Here is a 12920-nt window from a genome sequence, read left to right as displayed (position 1 = left end):
GCAGCAAGAGGCTGTCAAAAATGCTCAGCGGAGGAAGCAAACGAGAGGAAGGAGCTAATGGGATTAGAAAGAAGTCGTTTAATTCTGTCACCGCGCGCCAAGGAAGGACCGTCCGTCCCCGAAGGAAGGCCCTGTCACCCGAACGCCAGGAGCCAGCGGGGACCCCTCGCCCGCCCCCTCCGGCCCCGGGGCCAGCAGGACTAACGCTGCCCAGCCAAAACGCGGCGGGCTTTTGCGCCTCGCCAGCAGGAATCTTGCGCGCCGTCGAAAACGCGCTGGCAGCTGGAGGGCGCAGGAATGCGGCCCGCGAGAGACGTTTTCCCCCATTGCAATCTAAAAACAACCGCACCTCGCAAGTCCAAAGGCTAACATTGCCAGATTGTGGGGATCGGGAAGGGAATGCAAAGTGCCCCGCTCGGCCTGGCTGCAAAACCTACTGACCTGGGTTGAACTCCGTCCTGCGCGCCTCCCGACGCGCCACAGAGCTGCGGAAGATAAGCCAAATATTTCTGGCTTTTAATAAATAGCTTAAATGACAAATCATTATTATTGATAATATGCATCATCTCGTTTGACTTCTAAATTACACCGGCTACTGAGAGGGAAAGCGGAGTGTTTTTGTTTTTGGCGTGGTGGGTATAGGAATGGGGAATGAAAAAGCTCCCGAAACGCAGCTTGTTTTAAGGAGGGGGAAACCAAATATTGGCTAAGAAACTGATTACATATTTTATGTACACAAATAATGGCAGTATTAGTACATTTTAAAAAACATCCAAAATACAACCACGACCGGTTTATTACACTTATTTAATCCCAACACATTATATTCGCTGTCTTTGGAAACTACCAAGAGACAGTGGCGTAGCGTGGGTTGTCAGCACCCGGGGCAAGGCAAGTAATTTGCGCCCCCTAACCCGTGGATTTGCGCCCCCTAACCCTAACCCCCAGATGTTGCGCCCGGTGCGGCCGGGCCCCCTGCACCCCCCACGCTACGCCACTGCCAAGAGAAGAACCTTTACACGCACACACGAATTATTGGAGAGGGGCCGGGGAATAAACGATGGGAAATAACGTCCACACAGAAAAAAGTCTACATGCGGAATATGTTTCTCTCCAAACCAGAAACGCTGGAGGTGTTGGGGAAGACGCGGCAGCCTTTGGGCTTATTTGAAAACTAGAAACATTAAAGGCAGCCGGATCCAGGTATGTTTAAGCGGCTTGCACAGTTGCAATGGGAAAGCGGAGCGCGCGCCTTGAAATCTTCCGGAAATCACAAGGGGCGGGGGGACTAATAACTGCTTAGCTTTGGCTGGATCGTGAGTGACCTAGATTATTTGCTTCTTCTGTCAACGCCAACTAACTCTGGCGATGACTGCAGTGTTTTTTCTCTTTTTCTTTTTTAAAAAAAGGTTAAAAACAGTCGCTCAGGCAGAACAAAGTCGACTAAATCAATTCTTTATTGATTTAGATTTCCAGCAAAGTGCTTTCTATACCTTTTGGATCAATGTTTCCTGCGCACTTTATACACAAATTATAAAGTTAAAATTTGTATAACATCCAGAAATATACATAGTTGACTGATGTTACAAAAAAGCTTGTCTCTTTCTCCCTCGGTTTTTTTTTTTTAAACGCATTTCCGGTAAGACAGCCCCCTCGGTTTTCCATTTTTAAACTCCCTCCTCCCAGTTCCTCGTCCTTTTTTAAAAACAGCAACGCTGAAGTGCGTAAAAGCGCGGCGTCCCGAGGGCGGAGAGCGCCTCATTTCTTCGACGGCGCCTGGAAGGGACGCCGCGCCCCGTTTCACCCTGAGAGTCTGCGGGGCAGAGGCATCTCGAACAAGGGGCGGTGTAGGAGGAGAAAGGGGACCCGGGCAAAGACGGGGCAGCGCGCATTATTTACATGGAGAGACCGAGGCGGCCTCCTTCGGCCTCTGCTCAGTTTGTCCCGCAGCTCAGAGCAACGCGACGGCTGCCCGCAGGCGAGAATCGTCCGTGGACCAGGCGCCAGGGCACCTATCCTCTTCGCTCCGTCGGGCGGACGCGGGGATCGTAGGCCGGGGTGCGAGGCTGCCTCGGCTCGGAGGCCGACCCCGCGCAAGTCTCCTGCCCCGCAAGGGCTGGTGGCAGCGGCGGGGGCCCCGTCGGTCCCTCAGAGGTGCGGCGTGTAGAAGGCGGGCGCGCCGTAGGTTTGCGAGCCCAGCACGAAGGGCGAGAGGACGGCGGGGCTGGGCAGGAAGGGCAGCTGGGCTGCGCACACCAGCCCGCCGGCCGGGTGGCTGCCGTAGGCGCCCGGCGGGCCGTGCATGGCCAGGCCGTGGCCCCCCATGGGGGGCGAATGGCTGAGGGGGCTGAGCGCGCCTGGCAGGCCTCCACCGCCGCCCCCCACGCCGCCGCCGCCGCCCGTCGGGGCGCTGGTGTCTGCACCGGGGTTCTGCTTCTTCCACTTGGTGCGCCGGTTCTGGAACCAGATCTTGACCTGCGTCTCGGTGAGGCTGAGGGACAGCGCCAAGTTGAGTCGCTCGCACACCGACAGGTACCGTGTGGCCTTGAACTTGTTCTCCAAAGCCACCAACTGCTCGTACGTGAACGCTGTCCGCGCCCTGCGGGGCTTGCCCGACTTGGAATCCGAGCCCGGGCGCTTGCGCTTGGCTTTGCCCGACGGCGCGGACGCCGCCGACGCTGCTTGCTGGCCCTGCGCCTGAGGCTGCGGCGGCTGCCCTCCGGAGGCGCCTCCGGGCTGCTGAGGCGGCGGGGGCGGCGGGTGAGCCCCGAGGTCGTCCGCTGCGAGGCTGCCGCCGCCTCCCGCCTCGAGGGCGCCCCCCTCGCTGTGGCTGCTGCTCTCCTCGCTGCACAGCTCCTCTTCCTCCTCGTCCTCTTCCTCCTCGTCCTCCTCCTCGTCGGGGGCTTCGCTGCCCGCGCAGGGGCTCCTCCGCTTGCTCGGATCCAGCTCGGCCTCCTCGCTCCGGTACAGCTCGCCGGGCTCTGCACACAGAAGCGAAAGAGAGTGAGCCGGGCGGGCTCCTGCGGCCGTCCTCGCCCCCACCCCTCCACGCGCAAAGCACACATACAGCCCCTCCTGGGCCCGGGGTGGCCGGCGCAGAGCCGGGCCGGGTCCTCGCCCCCAGGACAACAGCGCCAGGCGCAGCCCGTCGAAAACGGGAAAGGAGGAGACATTCCTTTGCCAGCCATTCCGTCTTGGGCACATTTCGCCACCCGCACAACCGAAGTCTCTCGGTTTTAGTTTGCTCACCCTATCTCTCCCCCCATAAGTGCCTCAGACTACAGCTCTGCAAACCTACGTGGATCTGCGGTTCTGCCCTAGTAGGGGTCAGAAATGTGTCGTTCAAAAGCGAGGCGGGTCTACTTAGCCACTTTTTCATTATTCGTGATCCTGATGGTGGGCATTGGTGTCCGCACCGGGGAGGGGGCCGTCTCTCCTCCCCCCACCTTAATACTCCAGATCCCCACTTTTCATTTAAAAGAGAAAGTTTCTAGTAGCCATTCTCATTTGTTTCGTGAGAAACTTGCCTACCTGCCCGCCCTGCTCTCGGTGCTTTAAGAATTAAGTTGTATCAGGGACCGAGATCTAGAAAAGCAGAGCGAGCCAATGAAACAAACAGAAGGCGAGACTCTTGGTCTTTTATAAAACCTTTTCTGCTGGTCTTCGCTGGCAGGAAAAAAAAAAGATTGCTGCCCCACAGGAAAACAATTCGGGGGTCTGGAGTTTTGGTTTAGCTTTAATTAGGGTAGTATTGTTTACTGATAAATTTATTCATAATAAAAGCGTGTCAGCCAAGGTAACAGGCAAGACGGGAGCTCATAATGTTTCTAACTTGGGTCTTATTTCACACCAAAAAAATTGTGATTTTCTTCATCCTGTTAATACCAATGCACATAAAATCCTCCATGTTTTTGCCATATTGCAGGGGACAGGAGGCTGCCTAAGAAATTGAGGGGGTCTCGCCAGCGCTGCAAAGTAACCTAGTGTCGTTATACCCATTTTGCTGAAGTACTTTAGGACAGCCCTAAAGTATAGCTCAATGTTGTTAACCTGGTATTTGGGTCGTGTCCTTTTGTTATGTTTTGTTTTGTTTTAAAGATAAATGCAGTGGGCTGAGAAGTTGATTGTCAGAGCAATGCAATTAATAAAGTCTGCGAGGAAGTAAATGGAGTCAGGGAAATAATTCAGGTGGTCAGTGGTGAACGGACAGAGAGTGGTCTGGACGCTATGTCCACCTGTAGGTGGGCAGCAGACCTGGAGCACCAGTTCTCAGAGACCAGGTCTGTCCAGGCGTCACCGCTGAAGACCTGCTCTCTGGTGCAAGTTAGCTTTGTCTATTTGTTTTTAGTTTTTACTTCCTTCGCCCCCTTCAGAAAAATAACTGTGAATGCCCCCTTTACGCAAAGCAAGGAATGTTTAGTCGGTTGGTTGTAAGTCACTTTGGGTTACCTTGGGCAAGAGAAAACAACTTCAAAATTATTATTATTATTATTATTATTATTATTATTATTATTATTATTAGTCCCACCCACTGCACGCCTTACTCCCACTCCTTGTCCGCAACTTGCGGCCTTGAAAGTTCAGGGAGCGGCAGATGAAGAAGCAGCAGCTGGGCCCGGGTGTGAGGTCAGCTCGTCCAAGCCATCGGAGGGGCAACCGGGGAGGCCCGCTGGCCGGAGGCTCTGTTTGGAAAGGCGAAACTTGAGCGCGGCAGAGGCCTTTGGACGCGGCCTGAAGGTGGGTGGCGTCGCCTGTGAGCCCCGGGACCTATTTCTTGAATGGTCTGCCGCTGCGATTTAGGATACGGCTGGCGGGGAGAGGAGGGGGCTGGCGGGGGGGGGGCGACACCAGGAGCGTCTTCCTTCGCGGCAGGCCGCCAGGCGATGGTCGCCTCTGTTGTTTTGGGGGTCTGATCGCGCGCGTCCAGAGCCATCCAGGGGGCCCGGGAGCGGGGCCTGCGGGTAGCGCTGGGAAGCGCCTAGAGGACCCCCCAGAAGGGGAGCCCAGACCCAGGGGGAGGTTTCACTCCCCTGCTTTGAACCGCCAAACCACAAAACTCCGGGTCCCCCTTAAGTACCCAAAGCGCCTGTTCCCTGGCATGGCTTGGAGATAGGACGCCTTGGGTGATTTCCTAGGCTGTTGGCATCCCGCACTATAGACTTCAGGTCCTGTTCCCCTCAGCCCAGAAGATTATCAGTCGACGGAAAGAAGACGTTGCTTTGGCTTCCTAAAAGTACTGAACTAACTGCCAGGAACGCGCGGACTCAACTTGGAGGACAAAACTCCAACTAAATAATAATATTTTTAATTTTTTAAAAAAGCTTAATGATTAAAAAAATAATAAGCACGATCTCATTGGCCAAAGGATCGGCGCCCTTCGCTTGCTGCCTTACAGCCTGCGCAAATCGAAGCCGGATAAGCCGGGAACGGACCGCGGGGGAAGCCCGGAGAAACGCTTCTCTCCAGCCAGCTGAGCTGGGCGAATGGCGGGCACTCGGTCCCGCCAACACCCAGATTTCGTGGAAATAATGGCCCCCTCATTCCCTACTGGAAAGGACTTGTTGAAGGCAGGCAGAACACATGCAGTTTATGGCCTGATTTTTAAAAAGCTGGTTGTTGTTCTTTGTTTTATTAAAAAAGATCAGAAAGTGCCCTTCATCCGAATGGAGCCGGAGAAGCAAGCAGTACGTCGCTCACTTCCCATCAAAGCTTTGTCTGTCCGTTATTTGCTTATTCGGTTTTTTTTGTTTTTGTTTTTTTGGTTATCCCCTGGAAGAAGGATTTAATTGGACCAAATACTTGTATCGATTGCTAGAGCAGATCCAAACTTAATTAAACCAATTCTGTGTAATGTACAAAGCAGTTAGCGGTCACTTAATTTGTTTGGGGTTATATATTAATCGCCAATTAATGGGACTCGGGCGAGAGTCGGGCTCTTGTCGGTGCCCCCAGACCTCCCCAGTGTTTTGCTTTAGCCGACGAGGCAAATGAGCGAAGAAGAAAATCTCACTTTTCGAAAGCGAGCAGCTCCCGGGTGGCAAAACGCGGCCTGGGAATGGTTTGTTTGTTTGGTTTTAAAAGCCTTAAATCGCCAAGACCCCCCAAACTTCTCAGGGAAGTTCGCGCACTTAAATTATTGGAGGAAACATGAAATCGAGGATACAAGGCTTGGGCGTAAAATATACAGATTTCCCTCCTGTGCAATATCGACCTCCTTTAAACCAGAACTAATGGTACAGCGGATCTCAAATTTGGCTCGGTGTAAACGAATTTATAGAGAAATTGTTTTAACGCGGGCTGTTGCTGGATCCTCGCCGGACAAAAGAAACCGCAACTTCATTTCTGAAGTGGGGAGTTGTCGGACAGTCGAGCTTTCCAAAGCTTGACTTGACGCCTCGCCGGTGAAAGGTGCAGAAACTCCGGCGCGCGATCGGGAAATTTGAAGCTCAATGAAAGTTTAGGCAAACTGGTTTGGTTTTGCAAAGCCTCTGGATGAGCGCGGCATTTCTTGCGCGGGGGCAATTCCTTGCCACAAAACTGTATCCTTTCGGGGCGCTTCGGTAGGAGGCTTTCCCATTCGACTGCGCCCCAAAGTTTTGCCTAGAAGAAAAGTGCGAGCGCAGCAGTCTCGCCGATCAAGGTCCCCAAACTCCTCGAAGTCCCTCTCCTGCCCCACCACGCCCTTAGGATCTGGCCCCAGGAGTGGGGTCCAGACGGGCCCTGGCACTGGGAGTAGGAAAGCTGGGCCTCCGCGCCTCCTGGCCAGGACTGTTTGGGACACCCGCGGCCCCGAACGACCCGAGGACCTCTCTGGGCTCCCTGAGCAAGCGGCTGGAAGCCGGACTGTCCCGGAGCGCGAGGCCCAAGAGTAGACCTTGGAGGCTGGGTGCGAACCGCCGTGCATGGAGTTGCGCGCCTGCTGACTTTGCGCAGGCCTCCGGCGGCTCGCGTTTCCCGGGGATGTGGCCGGCTCTGCTTCTTCCAGCACCCCGGGGCCCCCGGTCCCACGCAGGGGTGTCCCAGCCCAAGGAACCGGAAGGGAGCAAGGGCGAGGGAGGGGGCGTCGGGAGCCTAGCAGGGACCCGGGGAGGCAAAAGCAATCTGGCGCCCGGGTCGAACGCCCTTCCCGGTCGATAGGCAGCCCTAATAAGTGTAATAGGTTTTAATCGAGTAATTATCCGAATTTTGACCCTATAATTTAGATGTTAGGCGAGAGTTTGCAAGGTGCTTGAAAGAGATATGCACAATTCGATAATAGGATATCGACCCGCTCAGTCCTACACGCCACTCTGGGGCGATTTCCCCCATTATGCAGCCTCTTTACGCTGCTAAGCACATTTTACTTTAAATGTAATCGAAGGAATTTAATTGTTTTTCCAGAGATAACCAGCATTTTGTCACAATTAGTCTGATTTGTCCTTAAAAAAAGCTAAAGAGGGTGGGAGAGAGAGAAAATTGAATCTGTCGCCGGGAGCAAAAAGCCAGGTCTGTGCTTGTGTGTGTGTGTGTGTTTTTAAAAAAGAACATCCCTGGACCTTAAAGGCACATTTTACCCCGAAAAAAGGTTAACCAGGGGAACCAGAACCCGCGCAGGAAAGGCGGCGGTTGCGGTTCTGAAGCAATTGGAGGGCTCTGGCAGGCTTCCCGCTAACGCCAGCCGCTCTCCAGTGGCCCAGGCGGTTGTCGGGGCTGCCTCCCCCTCAAAAGGGACTTGGCTGCGTGGTGCCATCTCTTGAGAACCTAGCCGGCCACCTGGAGTTGCAGGATGCTGCCTGGCTTGTCTGTTCCCTTCAGCCTGAGTCCAAGAAAGCAGCTCGCCGAGTCTGCCCTGGCCTTAAAGCTGAGGAGCGCACAAAGCAGGCATCTTCCAGCGCTGGAGCGCCGGCCCGGGCCCCTTCCTCTCCGGCAAGAGAGATTCTTCAGGCCGAGAAAGGAGGCTTCTTCCTCCCTTCCCAGGCTCCCTCTCCCTCTGCCTAGCATGGGAACCTGGAGGGCGAGTTCCCCACTTGGTGCCATTGCCTGGCACAAAACTTTGGGCGCGTCTGACCGGGAGAGTTCCGCCAAGCCCTCCCTTCTCTTCCCTGCAGAGGGCCTCGGGGGCTTGCCCGCTCTCCTGAGCGCCTCTGCTCCCCTTGGCTGGCCCGCAACAACAGAGGGACGCCTCCTGCGCGGAGACAGAAGTGGCGGACAAGCCAATGCAGGCGACTAGACGGGACCCACCGGGGTCCTCCCTGGCTGCTGCTGCTGCTGCGGGGTCGGGGTTGCCAGGAAGGCGGCGAGGGCGGCCCGTGGTACTTACTGCGCAGGTCGGCCGCGGACTTTCTCCTGGCTGCCTGGAAGTCGTCAGCCAGAGCCTTGGCATCGTCCAGCTTCTCCTCGCTCGCCAGCGTGTACTCTCCGCCGGCCGCGGCTTTGTAGAGCACGGCGCAGTGCCTGCGGCTCTTGCTGTTGAATTTGTTGGGGTCCAGGATGTCCAGCACGGAGAAGGAGGTGGTTCTGTGCACCACGGGCAAGGCGCCGCCCGCCCCTTCGGGCCCGGCCGTGTTGTTGGCGTTCTCGCTGCCCTGCCTGTCCCTGCTGACGGGGCACGAGTAGACCGGCGGCAGGTCGCTGCTGGGCGTCAGGCGCTGCTCCGCCGGCCCGTCCATACTGTCCCCCCTCGGCCAGCTGCACGACCCGGGCTCCCCCAAGAGGCACTCCGGAGGGCTCGCTGCCGCCGCCGCCACCGCCGCCGCCGCCGCTGCAGCCGGAATAGAGACGTCACCCACCTGAGCCTTGTCTCGCCTCACGTTCATGACTCCTCACAGAGCAGCCCTCCCCCCCTCCACCGCCCTCCCCCTCCGGATGACTTCCTTCTGCAAACTTCGCCTGGAAACACCCCCTCCGGAGGAGGAGGAGGAACTTGGCAGAGAAAGCGAGGCGCGGAGAGTGTGTGCGCGCGTCTGTGCGCTCCGCTCCAAAAGGTCCCTGCGCTGCTGCGGCTTCTGACCCCCGCCCCTTCTCTCTGGGGGGCAGCCTAGACATTTATCCCACCCTCCTTTCCCGCAGGAGGGGGGGGGGGGCTTCGTTATGCATTCATATTTAGCACCCGATGGTAATTGGTTGCAAATTAATCCCTTGCCCAGAACGGCCAGCAACCTTCGTCCCAGAGGAGCGCGCAGGAGGGTGGAGAGGGGGCGGCCGGGAGGGTGAAGGATAGCGGCGCTGCCGGAGATATACTTCGCTGTCAGCTCGGTTTCAGCGCCCTCCACTCATCTGGAAAGCATCTAAATAGCCTTATTTGGCGAGGTGGGAGGAGAAGGAGGCGCTCGCTTTGAAATAATTGCGGGATCCGCCGAAACGCCGCGCTTGGGCTCAGCGACTGGAGAGGCTGCTTTCCACCCCGAGGCGCAAATTGCGCGCAAAAGTCACTCGCTCCCAGCCCCACGGTGGGTCTTTACCATCGCCGCCCTCCAGATCCGTCCATAAGTAGCAGCACTTACTCACCAACAAGGACACACTGACGTTCAGAAGAACCACAGATACGTGGGAAGCTCGGGACCTTTTCACAGGAGGGTGGAGGGACGCCAAACTGATTATCCGGCCCTCTTAGCGCAAGGAAACCCCTCGAATTCCACATTCAGGTTCCTCTCCTGACCCTGTTCTGGAATTAGTGTGAGAGGAAATTGCCCAGGAGCAGAGAGCCCGAGCCAGAAAGACCCGGGATGCCAAGACCTCCTGCAGAGCAGTGTGGGGAGGGCGGCGGCATTAGAACTCCCCACCCAATAATTTGCACTGGAACATACAATAAAAAGAAAAGGACTTTTCAGCCCATGGGGTGGGTAGGGGAAAATGCAATTTCCTTTGCTATCTGGAAATTTCTGCAATTTTTGCTTCTTTGCTTCTTTGCTTCTGCAAATTTTGCTTCTTTGAGGGCCTTAATTCTGTTCTTGTTTCGGATGTCTAGATCACGGCGGCTTGAATTACCTGCCAGAAGAAAGGCCGGGACTAGAGACAGAATAAACGAAAAATTAAGGGGGTGGTTTTTCCCCCCCTTTTCCTTTTTTTCTTTTTTGCCTTTGAGTCTAGTGACACATACAAGGGCAGGTCTTTTGCAATTACCGCGAGCAATGATCCTTTGGAAAGCAGAAATTAAAACTTGGAAGGAATAATGGGTAAAGCAATCAGCTGTAATTTTGGTCGGGCTCGGACATGATTAGCCCATCAGTGGGCCGGGCCCAGGGGAGTCCCTGCAGGCGGGAGAGCCGGCGCGGCGCGGCTCTTTCTGGACACCTCGCTCGCCGGGTATCCGAGGGAGGCCTTTCTTCTTTTTTACTTGGAGCCCCCCACCTCCGGCTCAAGAAGGGTCCTTTAGGACTTAGTAATATTTAGGACGCGTGGGGAAAACTCGTCCCGCATGATCTCCATCCACCCCTCTTACACATTTTGGCCACTTTGGGCGGGCAATTAATTGCGCATTAATCCGACGCAAAGCCCCCCAGGGGAAGAACCAACGCCGGATTTCTGTCTTTGCTGACAGGCCCCAGAGGGACCTTCTCGAAGCGGGGAGCCGCCTCCTGGGCCTCCTGCCTCCACCCCCCCCCCCAGCCTGGCAGGAGGAAGGAGCCGGGCGCGCGCAAGGAAGGCCTTCCATTGCTCCTAATCACAATTGATTGTCAATTAGAGGCTCATTTGCGCAATCTCCATCCATCTGCCATCTCCGGTTATCTGTTCTCGGGAAAGTTGGCGCTGATTCTGGGGGCCTGGACGAGCTGTGGCAGGCAATAATATCTCGGTTCTCGCTCGGGCCGGGTCTCAGCCTCATCCCCGGCCACAGGCGGGGCAGGAGCCGGGCGGCCACAACATCTTCCTTTCAGTTTCTCGGAGGCAGGAGGGGACAAGACAGCCCGAAGCAGGGACAAGACTCTCCTGCTCTCCTCCCGCTTGCCCGGTATGGGCGGTCGCAGGTGGCACCGGATCAGAGGGTCCCTGGCTTGGGGGCGCTCCTCTCGGACATCCCTTTCCCGCAGGCCCGTCTGGGCCCTGGTGGCCCCGGAAGGCAACCCCAACTGCCCCCCCCCCGCCTCTTGGGCGAGGCAGCAGCTTGTCTTGTCTTTGAGCTGCCTTAGGAGCGATGCCCTCGGGGGGCGCCGCGTTGTAAGGCAGGCGGGTGGGCAGGAGAGAGCCGGGGAAAAGAAACTGCGGCAACCGAGGGGGCTCTTGGTCGAGCTCGTGGGACTCGCGGGTGCTCCGGGGCTTTTCAAGCGAGGCCCAGCCGAGCGTCGAGCCGGCCACCGGGCGCTCGACGCCCGCTTCGTTCTCTGCCCCGAGGGCTGCCCAAGCGACGGGAGACCGAAAGTCTTTTCATGCCCCTTCCGCCGACCCCCTCCCCCTCCCCGCAGCCGGTTCCGCGTCCCGCTCCGGAGTTTCAGCGCCAAACTTCCTTTTTAATTAGATCTTCCCAAGTCCAGTCAACAAATGAACCTTTTCTTTTCCTCCATTCATCATCGCCCTGCAGCGGCGCAGGCAGATCTCAGGGTAATTAAGGACATTTATCGTGGTGGTAAAACAGTTTAGCAGCCCTTGTTATATTGGGAAGGTCACTTTGATGGATTTACACGGGGTGGGGGGGAACTGGGCAGAAGGGGGGTGTGTGCTCATCCCCCCTCCTCCGCGCCTCCGAGCCGCGAGCATTGATCAGAAACGTGTGCCGAGAGCACGGAAAGGTCATCGCGGGGGAAGGAGAAACGCACCCAGGCCCCGGGTTGGGGGTACGGAGAAGCCAGGCTCCGGCCGGGGGGGGGCTGTCTTGCGCGCCCCGCACCCCAAGGTGCTCAGAGGGTGGGAGACGCGGGCGGGGAGGGAAGGCGTCTCTTCCCAAACCGGCCAATTAGTTAGTTAATTAATTAATTAAAACGCCTGTAACATTTCCGACGGGAAAAGACGAGGGCACCCGTCGCGCGTTCGCCCTTTGTCCTGTCTTGGCTGCACTTATTTGGAGCGCCGCGTAAAGAAACGATTCTCTTTCTTCCTCGAGGCCGCCATCATTTCCCGAGAGCGCAGCGACGGCCTATATGATGAGGACTGGGTACTGGCAAGAAGAACACAGCCAGGCGGGTCATTTTGCCCCAGAAGAACCACCAGACGCTTTCAGTTCTGCTTGAACTCTCCCCCCACCCCCAAACACACACTTTGCAAAACGCAGAGACACTGTTTCCACTGGTGAAAGCAGAATTGACAACAGAAAGACAAGCAGCTTTTACACCAACAGCACGACGACCAGGTTTTGGTTAAAGAGCGTCGCTTGCACCCTATGGCACGCGGGGGCTGCCCCGTTTTTATTCTCGCCACTCACTCGGGGTAGCTTCAACCGGAGGAGCGCCCGGTTGCAACGCGCAGCTGAGCTTGTCAGTTCTTTGGTACAACTCGCGTACTGCAATTAAGTCTTAGAATCATAGAATTGGAGAGTTGGGTGGGACCCTGAGGGTCATCTATCCCAACCCCCTTCAGCGCAGGAATCTCAGCTAAAGCACCCATGGCAGAGGGCCATCCAATCTCTGCGTAAAAACCTCCAAGGAAGGAGAGTCCACAGCCCCCCGAGGGAGTCCGCTCCTCTGTCGAACAGCTCGAAGTATCTGCAGCTGAGAGAAGGGCATAGCCTTGCTTTCTTTATCCCTGACTTTCAGTCCCTTTTAGGAGTCATTGTGCTGAGTTATAATAGACTGGTAGCTCCTAGGGGGCAGGGACCATTTTTTTGGGCACTTTGAAAATCTCCAGGCACAGTGATGTAACCATGATTGCTTGGGCCAGATCCAACATTTACGGTTAAACAACGTTTCAATCCTGAGAGTCTTTCCTCAGGGAAAACGAATCTGGAACGAAGCGAATGAAAGAACAGCAGGCTAACCGCAAACCTGAATATTGTTCTTCCATTGGCTTTG

General features: G+C 56.2%; 1 protein-coding gene across 1 annotated transcript; it reads right to left on the bottom strand.

Annotated features, from left to right (window-relative positions):
* Window positions 1-1603: 1603 nt before the first annotated feature.
* On the bottom strand, window positions 1604-8795 carry NKX1-1 (NK1 homeobox 1; the record flags this gene model as incomplete). The annotated part of the gene is made up of 2 exons (XM_081191166.1): window positions 1604-2981; window positions 8300-8795. 2 exons carry the CDS (start codon window positions 8793-8795, stop codon window positions 2149-2151), a joined length of 1329 nt encoding a protein of 442 aa, XP_081047292.1. The 3' UTR covers window positions 1604-2148.
* Window positions 8796-12920: the final 4125 nt, after the last annotated feature.

The sequence above is a fragment of the Podarcis bocagei genome (genome assembly GCF_964188305.1).
Source record: "Podarcis bocagei genome assembly, chromosome: 4".
NCBI lineage: Eukaryota > Metazoa > Chordata > Lepidosauria > Squamata > Lacertidae > Podarcis > Podarcis bocagei.
Note: the sequence above shows the minus strand (reverse complement) of the source record. Positions and strands in the feature narration are given on the sequence as shown.